General features: G+C 43.5%; 1 protein-coding gene across 1 annotated transcript; it reads left to right on the top strand.

The window, feature by feature from the left end:
- Positions 1-321: 321 nt before the first annotated feature.
- Positions 322-14,813, top strand: nacad (NAC alpha domain containing). Its single transcript, XM_080039570.1, has 11 exons — positions 322-364; positions 5,416-5,702; positions 5,827-10,084; positions 10,568-11,323; positions 11,502-11,750; positions 12,234-12,325; positions 13,150-13,218; positions 13,340-13,486; positions 13,702-13,836; positions 13,943-14,065; positions 14,697-14,813. The coding sequence occupies exons 2-11, from the start codon at positions 5,418-5,420 to the stop codon at positions 14,709-14,711; spliced, it is 6,129 nt and encodes a 2,042-aa protein (XP_079895696.1). The 5' UTR covers positions 322-364; positions 5,416-5,417; the 3' UTR covers positions 14,712-14,813.
- The last annotated feature ends 682 nt before the right edge of the window (positions 14,814-15,495 follow it).

Below are 15,495 nucleotides of genomic sequence, written 5' to 3'. Positions count from 1 at the left end.
TACCATCTCTCACTCTTTCTCTCTTTCTCTCTTCCTGTCTTATAGGCTACTGTCTCTCATGTACAAACACAGGAACACACACACAGACACATAGACACGTGCTGCAGGGAAGAGCTGAGTGTTGGGTCGCTGAGCATTCAGGTCCCCCCTCCCTCCCTATCTTCTCTCACTCTCTCTCTCTCTCTCATTCTCTCTGTCTCACTCCCTCCCTGTTCACCTTGTCTGTTCCGGCTGTATGGTTTATTGTTGCGTCAGAGCGAAACAGAGCCAGCAAGAAGCATGCCGGGGGAGAGCACTCACAGATCTGTCCCCACCGACAAGCATCCCGAGCAGGGAGCTGAGGAGACGGGGCTCCCTGGACCAGGTAGGACCTCTGGGGGTTTGGGATGGAGAAAAGACAGTGTTACGATTGAAAAGAGAGACCATGTCATAATCAAGGAGAGGAGATGGGGATAGTGCCTATCAAGTGCTAGATAGATAGGGAAAGGATGGGGGAGTGGAAGCATGACAGACATATGGACACTACTGGGGCAAGTGAAAGTGTCTGAAACTGCTAATGTGGAGAACAATCAGTTTAAAGCTGGGTAATTTCTATCTGTCTATGTGTGTACATGTGCACTCTGAGCAAGCTGCGATGCATCTGCTTGTTAGCTCACTCACTAAACCGCATGCCCCCCTTTCAGCTCCTAGCTTTTAGCAGCCTCCCCAAAGCCTGCACTACTGTCAACTCCAAGCCTACCTCTACGCACTCCTCCTCACTAATTAACAAACAATCTCCTGTCTAAAATGCATCGTCTGAGTATTTTAAAAGCGTTGCGTAATTGCTCTCTCCCCAGCACACCCCAGCCTGTCCTCATCAGAACCAAAGCACCTTGTCCTCTCCTCACCCTTACCCTGGCCTTGTCACCCTTATACCTCCGCCCCGATACCTCATCTTCAGCCCCAGTGCCACCCTATCTGCATCCACGTCCAAATAGCAGTTTGTTTGCGAGCTGTACAGGGGCAGTGCAGTGTGGCTACTCCCTTCCCCCACCCTCAGCAGGAACATGACACAGCAGCATGGCAGCTTTATGTAGGAACACACAAACACATCCAAACAAGCACTGCAGCTATTGTTATTGTGGCCAACTGTTTGCCAAAAATATTGTCAGGTGTTGCTCATGTTGCTGTTTTATATCTGACGCGGTTAAATCATGAAATGAGCAATACATGAACAGTTGTACTATAGGGAGAGGTAAATATAAATAGGCAAGATTGGTTCAGTGCCAAAGAGAGATTGGGAGGGTCAGGATTTTATTATTGTCGTCTTCATTACAGTCAAGCAATAATGGTAAGAGTGAAGCTGTGGTCATTGGAAGAAAAGCTTGCGACTACTGTGTCTCTGACAGTTATTGCACACAATATAGCATTTGTGAGTACCATGAATATTAACACCAGAGCCCTATGATGGATAACCTTAATGGCTATTATTGAGACAGCTCCCTGCCACCTCTCTGTAGGAAGTAGTTTTGCTTTTTTTGGAAATGTTCCTGCTTTAGCTTTATCATTGCCCTGATCTGTTATTAGGTGTGAATTATTTTAAGATTTCTTGGCCTGATTCTTGGCAGAGGGAGGAGAGATAATTGCCGGATGTGAGACCATAGGGGTGTCTCTTCTTTATGGCACAATCTGAGTAGATGAAATAGAGGCTCCCTTAGGGCCAGCGCTGCAGCCTCTGTGACGCAGCTCTAGTCTGCTCTGCTCGCTGCGGCCTGCTCCTCGAATGGCATGCCCTGTGTTTGATACTTACTGCGTTTACCACATATTAAGGCCTACAAACTGGGACAGGGAGGGGAAAAGAAGCAGACATGGATTAGTTGCAGCACCGAATCTTCAGCTAAGGGATGGAGACTGACAGTTATGCTAGCAGACATAATTCATATCACTGGCTTATTTTGCAGCCCAGCAAAAAGGTAGTTCTAAGGAGTTTTTACATGCGATACCAATGTCTAGCATTTACTTCTGAATGTGGTCAATGCAGTTGTTTTGTCAAATATAGATAAGTAACTACATTTCTGTTAAGGCTGTGCATGTGGTCATCAACGCCAAGTGCCTTTTTTATTAGGAGTAAACAATCATAATGACATGTTCTATAACCATTAACCATATCAAACTGTACTGTACATGTCAGTGTAGAGCAATATTTGTTTTTTGTGTGTATGGTCAACTGTGCATCTAATTGATTACTAGCAGGTTTGAGTCTCTTAGGCATGACTCAGCACTCACCCAAATATACATACCAAGAGCTAATTATTTGGGCAGGGATCAGGCAGGACCGCTATGTGCTGATGGTTGCATCCACACCAAAGGCAGGGTAGGAGAGCAGGGAGGGAGGAGAGGCTAAGGAGGTACACCATGTGAACAGGAAAAAGGAACATGGCGAGCGATGGAAGCAAATAGTCACAGCTAAAAGTGAAACAAGGAAAATAGAGGATTACATGGGGAATTGTTTCAGGGAGTGAGACAAAGGAGAGGATATGGAACAGAGAGTGAATTAGTGAGTAAGTGATATCTAGGTTCCTGGCAGAGCGAGTGGATGTGTGTGTGTGTGTGTGGGGTGTGTGTGTGTGTGTGTGTGTGTGTGTGTGTGTGTGTGTGTGTGTGTGTGTGTGTGTGTGAGAAGGTTTGTGTATTTGTGGCTGGCACCGAGCTGAGCCACTTGTGTATTTAATGGACAATCAGCATGTGGATTGAGGTCACTGTGGCAATGGCCCAGTTAAGAGAGTTAAAAAAAAATGTATCCGTGTTGATTATATTAAATCCGTTAGGGATATTTCAGTGAATGTATGGTTTTGTGTTAAAGGTTCAGTAAGCAGAATGGTCAGTTTAGCTAACTTCCTGTCAGTGAATGCAGTTAGCAGTCCACTCCCTCGTCCCCACGTCACGTCAGGCTGCGGTGAAAGCCTGTAAAAGCATCACAAAAGAAGAATGCAAAACTTTGGTGATGTCAATGGGTCACAGGCTTGATGCGGTTAATGCAAGCAAAGGTTTTGCGACAAAATAGTACGTTTTATTTACTTTAATTTATTTAAAGTCTATCTGTTCCAATACTTCTGCTCGCCTAAAAATGTGGTGTTCCTTTACAAATAATGATATCTTCTCAGTTGTGTATCGGATCCAGATGTGAATACCTGGAAATGAAAGCTGAAATGTTGAGCTATTGTCTCATATTCATCTTTTGGTGTCAAACCCAAATGTTTCCAGTCTACAGCAAAAATAAGGGAATTGGCCTCACTGTTCCGATACTTATGGAGGGGACTGTATGTCGCTCTGCACGTGCAGTCGTGCACCGGCACTCCGGCAGTGAGACGGGTGCCGGTTTGTAGCGTTCTCTCTTCTGATTGGTTATCAATAGTGGGATCCCCGAAAAGTGTATTTACATGCAGAGCGAGGGACTGAGAGATCGGCTTTATGAAACGCGCACACTATATAAGGGATCACTGTATGAATAAAGAGCGATTTAACACTTATATTAACATAAATAAAACGCTTACTTAACCTTTAATGTCATCATCAATCCGACATACCAAAATCATTAAAGATAAGCAGTCGAACTGACAGGACATTTTCTCTCCCTTACTTGCCCATACAATAGACCCATGACCCATTTATGTTCTATTCATCCTGTCATTTCCTCTCTATGTGTTCTCATTCCTGATGACAGTTATGAAGATGATAGCATGGTCTAGAAGGACAAGAGAACAGAGAACACTGTAATTCAATAACAGTTCCTTTTGCCTCTGGCTAATTGTGTAATTGTGCTTGTTGCTACAAAAAGAGACAGAGAGACAGAGAACCACAGAGATAAAGTAAGATACTACAATGTATTTGGAGAAGCATTTATTGTTTTCCACTTCCATATATTGGGTTCATCCCTATGCTGGACCACTGCTGGCAGGATTATTCAGTTAAAAAAAACTTCTAATACTTGATATCTCCAGTCAAGGAGATTATTTTGCTTTCCAAAGCCATTTGCAGTGTCTAAGTCAGAATTTATGAGAGATCTTTGATCAACTGAGTGGCATTTTAGTGCCTTTTTGTAGCTCTCTCTGAGTTTATGTGTGGGAGAAGAAAGTAAAGGGGAATTGTGCTTGTATAATTCACTAACCTCAAATAATCACTTTTTTGTTCATATATCACTATAGTAGAAATGTACAATAAATGCAAACTGATCCAGTTATTTCCTTTACAGTTTTTTTCGATTGCTAACCCACAGTGGGCACAACTGTAGCTCAATGTGCAAAACTCTAACTACAGTCTGCACTACCAACAGTCACTGGACCTGCAAAATAGGCTCAGTGCAGCAAACACTATGAATTGTCCTCACTGAGATAACACACACTGTCACTCAGAATATGCTCAGAGTACAAACACTAGCATCAAACCCCAATACATAACGTTACATACGTTTGAAGTTGAGTTATTTCACACAAATTACGTAATATTTTCTTTGATGAAAGGGTGAAATTCTTTCACATGAAATTGTTTATTTTATAACATACCAGTTTTTTTAGGAAAACAAAAATAAATGAAAATCAGAAGTTTGCTTCAATAGATACACATTTTGTATTTTCTATCGAAAACATTTCCAAATGTAGTATTTATCTGTGTAAATATTCTATAATTGTAATACAGAAATCAATTCCTGTAATGTTGTCATTTACTGTAAGGATGCAACTCTAAGCTGTTTGTTTGCTGGAAAATTCGTATTACAGATGCAACTTTAGATTTTTGCAGATTGGGTTGCACTCTCAACCCTGCCTCTCTCAATGAGAGACCATGATTCACAACAGGGTCTATCAGTGTAGCCCTTACTGTATTTCATCAGACATTACAGCTCTGTCTTCCTCCACACATCCACACTCTCACTGCCACTCTTCTCCCTCCAACAACCTGTCTTCATTGGGCCATTTACAAAAAAATATATATTTTTGAGTTTTCCCTTTATACTGTATATGTTCACTAACCAGTCTAAAACAAGACACCTTCTTAGTGTTTCAGTTGAAATTGCAATCTGCAGTGTTTGAAATGCACTAGGCATTCATTCTGTTTTGAATGTGTGGTTTACAGTTGTGGCAGTAGTGTGTTAGCGTTTGAAAAAAAGTGCTGGAAATCCACAGTGTTGTGCAGGTTGTGGTTAAGCCATGAGATAGGTGTGTAGAGTTTTGAGAATTGTGTTTTATCAATGAAAAACGAGCTAGAGTTTGGCCCGAATGAACCGCTACTCTGCATACTGTTGTTAGAGTTTTGCACTTGTCGCTCCAGTTGTGCTCACTGTGGTTAAGCAATCGTAAAAAACTGTAATACAGATGTTGATGCGACTGCTCCTGCCATCAATTGAACTTGTTGTTTCGTACCGCTTTTTCTGTTTTTCAGACATGACCAGGCACCCGTCCACTGACTCCACCCCTAGTGACAGTGGCTCCTCCCCTAGTGACAGTGGTTCTAGTCCTTCTCCCAGTACTCCTCAGAAGCTACTGCCAGAATGCACCTCTCCATTTGGGCCACGGCTATTTTATGCAATACCTAGCTCATCTGGTACTCCAAGACCTCAGCCTGAAGGATCCGACCATCGCAACAACAACGCACCCAGATTGTCAGGAAAGTTAGGTGGTCATGGACCATGTGGCCACCATGTTCCTATTAAAATGGAGAGGATCAAGGTGTGTTATGTGTGTATGAGCATGATTGCAATTTTACAGCAGATATGCTTCGAGATGCATTTCACAAGTATACAGATATGAACTATAATAACTATAATATATATGTTTAATGTTTTCTGCCTAGGTCCTGACTGGTTCTGAGGTAGAGAGTGACTATCAAGAGCCACAGACCATTGCCACAAGGGTTGTAATGGGTCAAGAGACATTGCTCAAAACAACGGAGATTCAGAAAGGGAAAGCCCTTGTTGAACCAAGTGGTCAGGCTATCCCTTTGCCAGGTATTCCAAGCTTTTCAGATGCTCAGTCACAAGCAAAAGAATCCCAGCTGAAAACCGACAATGAGGAAAGCCAAGCCCAAAAACAGCATGAGCAGCAAAAAGACCCTGTCTTACCCCAAACCATACTCTCCTCCCCTTGTCACAACCCACTTTGCCATTCCTCCTTCTCCCCAGAGCCAATCACAACAGAACACAGTTTGAAAGACAACCAGGAAGAGGGTCCAACCCTTTCCCAAGATGAAGTGCCTTCCCTCCCTTTTTCTGAGCCTACCTGCCCAGTTGCTTTGTCCTTCTCTGAGCCAGCCTATGCTGTTGACCCACTACGAGTGGGTGTGCCCTCATCTCTTGACCATGACCTGTACTACACTGCCCCTTCCACCCCAATCAAGATGATTTCCCGCTCTTCAAACCTTAAACATCATTCATATCCTGGCTCTCCAGCCTGCCCCCTCTCCCCTGGCTCTCCCTCTGACAGTGAGGACCTCTGCTCTCCTCTTACCTCTCCCTCTGGCTCTTATATCACAGCAGAGGGTGGCAGCTGGACCTCCTCTTACACATCTTCAACCTCCCCCTCCACTTCTCCCAACCTGCTCCTCACAGAAGAAGCACAGGAGGCCCCTGCTTGCTTTGTGAGCTCATTATCAGAAATTGGGGATGAAGTTGGAGAGGAAAAGGGACGAGTAGGTCCAGAACGAGAGGAGCAAAGGGCAGGGGACTTTTGCATGTACCGTCCTGTGGACTTCGTCATGAATTCACGCCTAGGTCTAACAGGGACAGTTATCATTGAGGAGGAAGAGAGTCTAAAAGGTGAAGAGATCAAGCTTACCAGAGAAAGTTGTCGTCCTTGCTGGGTTACTGAGGATACATCCCCTTTGAGGAGCAGTAGCAGCCGTAGCACAGACTCTCAAGAGGATGGGGGAGAGTCTGAAAGCTCACTCTGCCCACTGGAAGAGGCCAGGGGGGAAAGAGCAGAGTACTCCAGACCGATACAGATGGGCCTGAAACTGCAACTGGAGGAATGTATGTCAGAGGAACTTTATGGACAGATTGATGACCACCCAGAACTGTCTTCTTCTGCCATCACTAGTGACACAGAAAACATGACCTTGGCCTCATCTGGTCTTAGCCCTGACTCACCGGTCATCCCCCTTGATGCCTTTTGTCCTGGAGTTTTTGGTAGACTCGGCCATAGTTCTTTCATGCTCTCCCAGGCAGACTGTGCTGATGATATACCAGAAGAGGACATGATGATTCCTGCCTCTCTCATCTCCTTTCCCCTTCACACCAGCCTAATCTTTAAGGCTGATTCAATGGAAATCACCCTCTTTCCCACAGAGGATGATAATGACATAGGAGGAGATAATGAAAGAAATGAAGAAAACAATAGTAATGCGTATGCAGCAGGAGAGGATGAGGCAGATGTTGAAGATGAAGATGATGAAGATGATGCAGAGGAATATGATGACTATGGATATGATGTTAACGGTGATGTTGACGGCAATGCTAATGGCACTGCTGATGGTTTTGTCTGTGATGAAGATAATGAGGATGATGACGACCATGGTGATGCAGTTGAGGAAGCTGGGGTAGAGTTGAAAGTGGTTGAAGAAGAAAAAAAGGTGGAAAATGAAGAGCAGGAAGATGGTGAGAAGGTGTGTGATCACAAAGCAGTAGAGGATCCTACAGGCGAGGATAGCTCAGCATCTTACCTTCATTCACTTTCAGAAACATCTATCAATGAGGGGTTGGACGAATCCTTCTGTTTTCAAGACGATACAGATGACTCATTAGATTCTGCCTCCTATAATGGGGAGGAAGACGAACGTCTATACAGTACTGAGAGGCATGCACAATCATTGGAACCCACAGAAATGGATGTTCTTGAATCGACTGAAATCCAACTAGAAACTGAGCAAAAGTCCACTATTGAAACTGGTCAAACTGAACCTTTTCACACAATACCAAGCCAGGTTAAATTAGTAGACCAAACCACTTGTCTGTCTGAAGCCATTGCTGCCCATCCCAATGGTAACAATACTGAACCCAAACCGCTGGATGAACCTAAGCCCCCTGAAACTCAGTCAGACACTGAACTGCAATCTACCAGTGGAATAGATCCGCCAAAACCTTTGCACAAGCAAGTGAGCACCGAAAAACCAGTGGATTCCCACAAACCATCTGGTCATGTGGAAGCAATTTCTTGTCAACCAGACACCTCCAGCAATCTGAATGAGATTCGGAGTGAGAGAGAGATGGTGGATGTCTCTAGTTCTTCTAACCCTCTTGAGCAGCCTAAAGACAGCCCTCACTTTAGGCCCTACACCGCTCCTGTTGGCACTCATGCTCCAACTGACCCAAAGTTAAAACAATTTCCTCTTTCTGCTACTTTTGAACCCGAGACATCAGGCATTAACAGGTCAGTTCCTCCAGAAGAATTTGCAGAGGAATATCCCCAGATTAAAGATGTTGATTTTAAACAGATCAATGATTCTTCAGGAGAGGAACCCACAGAAGAACCAGAAAGAGACTCTTTCAAATTGCTCATCAAGCCTCGTCATTATCATCCAGAAAGTCACAAGGCTGTAGGAGCAAGTAGACTTGTCTTATCAAAGTCCTTCTGCAATAAATCTGATAAGCCTGGAGGGGCGGAGGCAATGTGTAGGTCCAGTATTCGCAGGTCGGAAATTGAGCTTGACCAAAAGAATGGAAATGCTTCAGTTGAGGCTATCACTGTGGAGGGCAGAAGCATTGATTCTGGTCCCTCTGTTAATATGGCCACAGCCACCAATGACTTGAACAAAGGTGTTCTTCTTCTCTCCTACCCCCCTAAAGACCCTAGTCCCAACCCCAGTAATATCCCTGTTTCTGCCTCTCCAGAGATCATCTCAGAACTTACTGACAATCTGGCCCTAACCCCTGAACATGGCCCTGGTGATTCTGGCCAGGAGAACCTGAGGGAAAACCCCCTGAGTACTGATGAGGGGGTCTTGGGAGCTGTTGGATCCCCACACTCGCCACTAGCCATCTCACCAAAAAGGGAAAACTCAGAGACAGTCAAAAGCAGGGAGATGGGACCTGTAGCTGGGGCTTGGTGTAATGATAGGATGGTGCTAGGTATTGGCCTAAGGTTAGGATCAGGGTCCGAGTTTGGTGTCTGGGGAGGAGGGGAGTCTCTCTCCCTGTCTCTAGGGAAGAGGTGTGAGTTAGAGGCAGAGAGTCTACTCATGTGTGACGCAGAGGGCCAAAACATACAGACCTCCATGGGTTCCAACATGAACGTTGAAGTGTGCAGGAACTATGACAATGTTCTGAGTTCTGTTCTGGATGAGGAAGATAACAACAGTCTTTGTGGAAAGAAGGACCAGATTGTGCATGACGAATTGGTGGGAGAGGGAGCGTCTGAGTCCAACTTGGCCCATTGGAAGTCCATCGAGGAGATTTCAGAAGCAGGGGGAGGAGAGGATGGAAGCTCCAGATTCCCAGAGGATGATGTCAGTAATTTAAATCTGGACAATGATGGAGATAACACAGACACACAAATACAAGACACTTGGAACAATACTAACAATAACAATGACTCTGCCTTTGACTCCTTGGAAGTAGCCATATGTGGAAGTCTGAATGCTCTATCAGAGGAGGTGAGACCCCAGAGTGTCAGTGTCAGTGCTAGAGAGTCTGTGTCTAATATTCCACTTGAGGAGATAACACCTCAGGTTTCTGAGAAAATTCCTGACGAAGAGCAAGAACCAACAGACAGCGTCTTAAAGCAGACAACGGACACCACACAGGCACCATCTTCAAAAGAAAGTATCTGTAGCATCTCAGTGCCATTAGTTGAAACTCATGTGGACAAATCTTTAACAAGCCAACATCTCTGTTCACTGGATAAAAAAGCTTTCCATACTACTACAGAGTGTCAAACACCCAACCCAGGGAGTAACACAGCATTTTCTTTGCTACATGGATCCTTTGGGTCCTTCACTCCTAAATGCAAATCTAATGAATCCAGAGCTAGAACTTGTCAGGAGAAGTTGGATAATACTCAGTCAGGTTCTCAGTCAGAACCAGAGATGGCAGAGCTTAAGACTGAAGGCCAAAGAAAAGGTAATGTCCGTCCTGTGATTGACAGACTTGATGAACCAAAGACTAAAGATGCCTTTAAAGGACAGCAGTGTGTTGTTTGTAACTCAGGGGAAGAAGAGGAGGAAGAAAAAGCAGAAGAAAAAGCAAAAAAGAGAGGTGAAGCGAAAGTTACAAATAGCAAAAAGGAAAGAAAAACCTCTCCGGCACAGAAGAAACAAGAGCACTTTGCTTGTCATATCCCTACGGGGGAATTTTGCGCAGATAAACCGATTGCTGCTAAGAAAGGTAGGAAAGGGAAGCATAATAAACACAGGGCTTCACCGACAGCCAGTCATGCTTACTCTAGTCCTGAATCTGTTGATGATCCAAAAAGAAACTCTGTTTTATTAAATACCACTGCAGATGGATTGTCAAAGGGGACTGCAGACAGTTTTAAAACGAAGAAAAGCCAAATGGCAAACAAAGCTTTGTTGTCAGACTGTCAACAGGGGACATCTTGGACAGACAAAGCTGAACGTGGTTCACACATGCAGAGGGACACCAATCCAGGTCTTGATGTCAACAGTCCTTGCCATGGATACTGCAATGCTACCACGCATGCCCCAGACAATCTCAACGTTGTGGTGGCAATGAACCAAGAGTTACATCAGAAACAGGAAGTGCTTGATAACAGACCACTATCTGATCGTCAGATAGGAATCACAGTGGATATTAATGACAACAACATAGGTAATGGCCACAGCCCACCTCACCAGGATGCCGTATCATACTCTCTGGCTCTTTCTTCCTCAACATCACCTGTTTCCTCCTCGTCTCCTTTACCTCGTGCCTCAACAAACCCAGAAGATGATCTTCCCACACCAGTGCAGGAATCCCAACCTGTCCTCTCTGCTTCACTGTCCATGTGCCAGACTACCCCTAAGCTTTGCTCTACCTCCCCTACAACACAACAAGCCCCTGATTCTAAACAGCTTCTTAACAACAACCTCCAAGAGGTCAATGTGGTACTTTCCACGCCAACCACATTTGCCACAAGTGTCTCCTCGCCCTCATTATCCACTGCCTTGCCGTTAAGCCTGTCCCAGCCAACCCAAGAATCGTCTTCACCTGGTTCTGGGACTCTAGATTCAGCGTGTGTTTCGGGCTCTATTTCCTGTCCACAATCTCAGTCATTTTCACAATCTCAGTGTAATCTCAACATCCAGCCAAACAAACAAATCAAGCAAGGTTGTACATGGAGCACCGAAGACAGGTACAGAGGTGAGTATATAAGTGATTACTTGTAAGATTAATATCACAGTATAATACACACTGAGTAATTCCTTACCCTGTCAGTTACAGTCAGTTCTGAACAATGAATAAGGCCACCATTTTCCCATCTTATTTTTTTTTACGTACTAAAAAATATGATCAACTACCGTAGTATGTGCTCTGCAAGGTCTCAGTTTGGCCGACGAGGGGACAGACAGTGAGGATGAAGGTGGACTCCCTCAACGTGGTCACAGACTCCAGCCCAGAATAGTCACAGGAAACAGAAGCAGATCCATGCTGAAAAAGACTGGTCCATCCAATCAGCAGGAAATACAGCCTTTCTCTTCCCATCATATAACTGACAGACAGTCAGGCTGTCCAATCAACCACAGCCACAAGATTTCTGAAGAGATCAACCTATCCTTCAAAAACAATTGTGAGTGGTTTAGTTTCTGACCTCATACTGTACAGGGCATACTGTTCACTCGCACATGCGTTTCACATGCAAACTGTGTTCTGTGTTCTCTTTCATGCATATCAGTATGAACTAATTATAAAGGGCATAATGGTTCAAGTGGCTGTGCTTTCATGGCAGACAACATAATAAGAAACGTAAATTATCTGCATTATATTCACAGTTTAAATTATGGATGAAGAGTGCCCTTTTGTTCCCAATAACACATTTCATAATGTAAAAATCACATAGTATTAGGACAAAATGAAATACATTTTGCATAGGCTAATTAAATTCCCTAGTGGCTTTTGGATGTTTTTAATGAACACTCTTCATCAGCAAAGCTCTGATGAGAGTCACGTATGCCCTAATTAATTATACTATGATGATTTGTTTCTATGGCAATAAGGATATAATACACTTTGCTTGTATATTGAATTTTGTGTTGAATATGTGCTTGTTTAGGTTCCATATTGGCTTCCTGTAATGAGTCTGAGAGTGAGGGGTCGGTGCCTGAGTTAGAGGAGCCAGAGCCAATGAGGCCATTAGAGCCTCAGGTCAGTCTGTTCATTCTGCTTTATTGTAAACCATCTTTTCCTGTACTTACCAATGTCTTTTTTAAACACCCAAAACGTATTTCATCAAACGGACAGCCTGAACATTATAAAGCATATTATTTAGAGATGTTGACATGACAACATAAGAACATAATACATGAAAAAGAATCACACATATGTCATATTTGGCAAGTAATTGCATTATGTAATGATCCAAGGGTTGGCGGTTCGATCCCCGCCCGGCCACCTGTGTCATGGTTGTTGTGTCCTTGGGCAGGACACTTCACCCACCTTGCCTGTTGTGAATGTGTATGACTGCTGTATGTTTGAGGTGGTGGTCGGAGGGTCCGTTGGCGCGGAATGGCAGCCACGCTTCCGTCAGTCTGCCCCAGGGCAGCTGTGGCTACTATCGTGGTTTACCACCACCGGTATGACTGTGTGTGAATGAATGGAACCTGGAACCCTGTAAGCGCTTTGAGTCCTTAGGGAATAAAGCGCTATATAAATCCTATCCATTATTATTATTATTATTATGTTAGCTTTCCCAAAGATAACCTGCTATTGATGTACCTCCTTTATATTTTCAGTTAAGGATCTACTACAGCCATACTGACTAATGCTAGTCACAAACACTTCTTTATTAAGCAAACTGCATGCTGTTGCTATAAACATCAATTGCAATGCTACCTGTGTGTGCATGAGAAAACAAGTAGCAGTGGAACCCTTACTTGGTATATGAAATGTAACTTTTGAATTAAGCAAAGTTTACATATGAAATTAACACAGGGTAGTCAAGTAAATTACATAGTTTTTTTTTCTTTTAGTCTATCTCTTCTGCAGAGGAAGGGCTTAACAGACCAAAACAGAGCCGCAGTGAGAAGAAGGCCCGAAAGGTCAGTACTAAAGATATGAACTAAACTTTGAAAAATCAATTGTTCCTTTGTTGCTATTGCTTAATTTGTTTTATTTAGTCCTTATTTCTCTCTCTCTCTCTGCTGTTGTTTGTGTATGTAGGCCATGTCTAAACTGGGTCTCAAGCCAGTCCATGGTGTGACAAGAATCACCATTAGGAAGTCCAAGAGTATCTTGTTTGTCATCAGCAGACCAGATGTTTTCAAAAGCCCTGCATCGGACATTTACATTGTATTTGGAGAGGCAAAGGTAAGTTTTCTTTCTTTCTTTCTTTCTTTCTTTCTTTCTTTCTTTCTTTCTTTCTTTCTTTCTTTCTTTCTTTCTTTCTTTCTTTCTTTCTTTCTTTCTTTCTTTCTTTCTTTCTTTCTTTCTTTCTTTCTTTCTTTCTTTCTTTCTTAATTATTTAAGATCCAGTACGTGTATTGCATTGCTTGCCACTGCTATGAACTCTCCTCTCTTCTCAGATCGAGGACCTATCCCAACAGGCTCACAAAGCAGCAGCAGAGAAATTCAAGGTTCCTGTGACCTCTTCTCCCTTGGCCCCCCCTGTCCCACCCAGCCTCATCATCAAAGAGGAGAGTGAAGAAGAGGAAGAAGAGGTACAAAACTATTATTTCTGAACAGTAAAAGCTGCACTGTAAAATGGTTAATCGTGTTGTTAACTGTATCTCTCTGTCTGTCTTTGTCCGTCTTTCTGTACATCAGGTGGATGAGGGAGGTCTTGAGCAGAGGGATATTGAGCTGGTGATGGCACAGGCCAATGTGTCGCGAGCCAAGGCCGTCCGTGCACTGAAACACAACAAGAATGACATTGTGAATGCTATCATGGTGAGGAGGAAGGAGGGGGGAGAGAGGGGGAGAAGGAGGGTGCGAGAGAGGAAGAGTGTGAGGGTAGAGGGAGGGCAGATGGTGAACAAAATAATGAGTTGTGGCCAGTGAGCATGGGAGTGCATGGTGGGGTGGTAAAGGGAGAAAGTGCAGAGGACAAATGAGTAGCAGCGTTTATCCCCAGTTATTGAGCAACCTCTACAGTTCTGTAGGTCATCAGTGAAGTGTGATGGCCGCTAGGTGGCAGCAACAACTAACACTAAGAGGGAGTTGTAAGTGACGCAGATGATTTTGTATCTCGACAACATTGAAAGTCATATGAAGCTGCCTTCTGATCACTAGCAAAAGTTGGCATGGTCAAAAAACACTGCCTCCCATACTAACCTACCAGAGCATTTTATTTATTCAAGCAGTCTGTCTTTTTCCAATTTTAGTTCAATCAAGTAAAAATCAGCTGGAATGTTTATGTTTTCATCAGAATTGTATCTATTACATAAGATTATTTAAATACAGTCTTCACTGTTTTACACCCCCCCCCCCTCCCCACACACACACACACACACACTGTACCAGTATTCAAATGTCTTCTCTGTTTCTGTCTCTTCTGTCTTTCTCTCCCTCTTCCATGTAGGAGCTGACCATGTGAGTGGTGAGGATGATTTGACTTCTGACCCCCCTCCCTCCAGCCTGAAAAGCCTAAACGCCACTGACTCTTCTGTATCGCTGCTACTGTATGTTGCATCCCCCAATATCTGCTAAATAAAGTCTGTTCCAACGTGGGCTGTGACTGCACTGTAAGATTGCTTTTTACTAAGAAGACTGCAGAGGGCTGGTGCTCCTTTTAACATTCAGAACAGGACAGTCCTTTACAATCCTCACTTTCACTCACAGGCCTTTATATTTAAACTCTCCTGAATAGATTCCCCCTTCCAAGTGTTCTGAATTAGTCCATCTACGAACTTTTCCTTTTGTTAAAAATATCATATTAAATGTAAATGTAAAATAAATTGCTTCAAGTGTTTGATCTGAAAGATGGCATATGTGATCCAATTGTTCAATAGCTCTACGAGTGGTCCATTGGTGGCAGAGGCTGGGGGAAAGGCAACATCGAGAAAGAAGTATGCTGCGTCGTAAGCTAAAAATAACATGCTGTTTTAATGATTTGCAGTCTGCAAATATGAAATACATACTTTGCACTGAAAATGTTGTTTCGGACCCAGAAGATGTATGCAAGTCTCCCAATTATTCAGGCCTTTAATGCTAACCTGTTACTATCTTAATCATACTCCATGGAGAGACTCACATGTCTCGGTTTTCTAAAAAAGTAGAAGAGAAAATTACGAAATTAAACTCTCATTTCCTCTTATAATGTCACATAAAACAGATCACACAAGTGTGCACCAACAGATGCCAAATGCATTTCTGTCAAT

The sequence above is a fragment of the Ammodytes marinus genome (genome assembly GCF_949987685.1).
Source record: "Ammodytes marinus genome assembly, chromosome: 13".
Taxonomy (NCBI): domain Eukaryota; kingdom Metazoa; phylum Chordata; class Actinopteri; order Uranoscopiformes; family Ammodytidae; genus Ammodytes; species Ammodytes marinus.
Note: the sequence above shows the minus strand (reverse complement) of the source record. Positions and strands in the feature narration are given on the sequence as shown.

What these genes read in the sequence shown, in the direction of transcription:
- nacad (XM_080039570.1), top strand. Translation starts at nt 5,418, where the DNA reads ATGACCAGGCACCCGTCCACTGACTCCACCCCTAGTGACAGTGGCTCC. An exon ending in CCTATCCTTCAAAAACAATT is followed by an intron (nt 11,751 to 12,233) that starts GTGAGTGGTTTA and finishes GTGCTTGTTTAG; the next exon opens with GTTCCATATTGGCTTCCTGT. An exon ending in TGAGGCCATTAGAGCCTCAG is followed by an intron (nt 12,326 to 13,149) that starts GTCAGTCTGTTC and finishes TTTTTCTTTTAG; the next exon opens with TCTATCTCTTCTGCAGAGGA.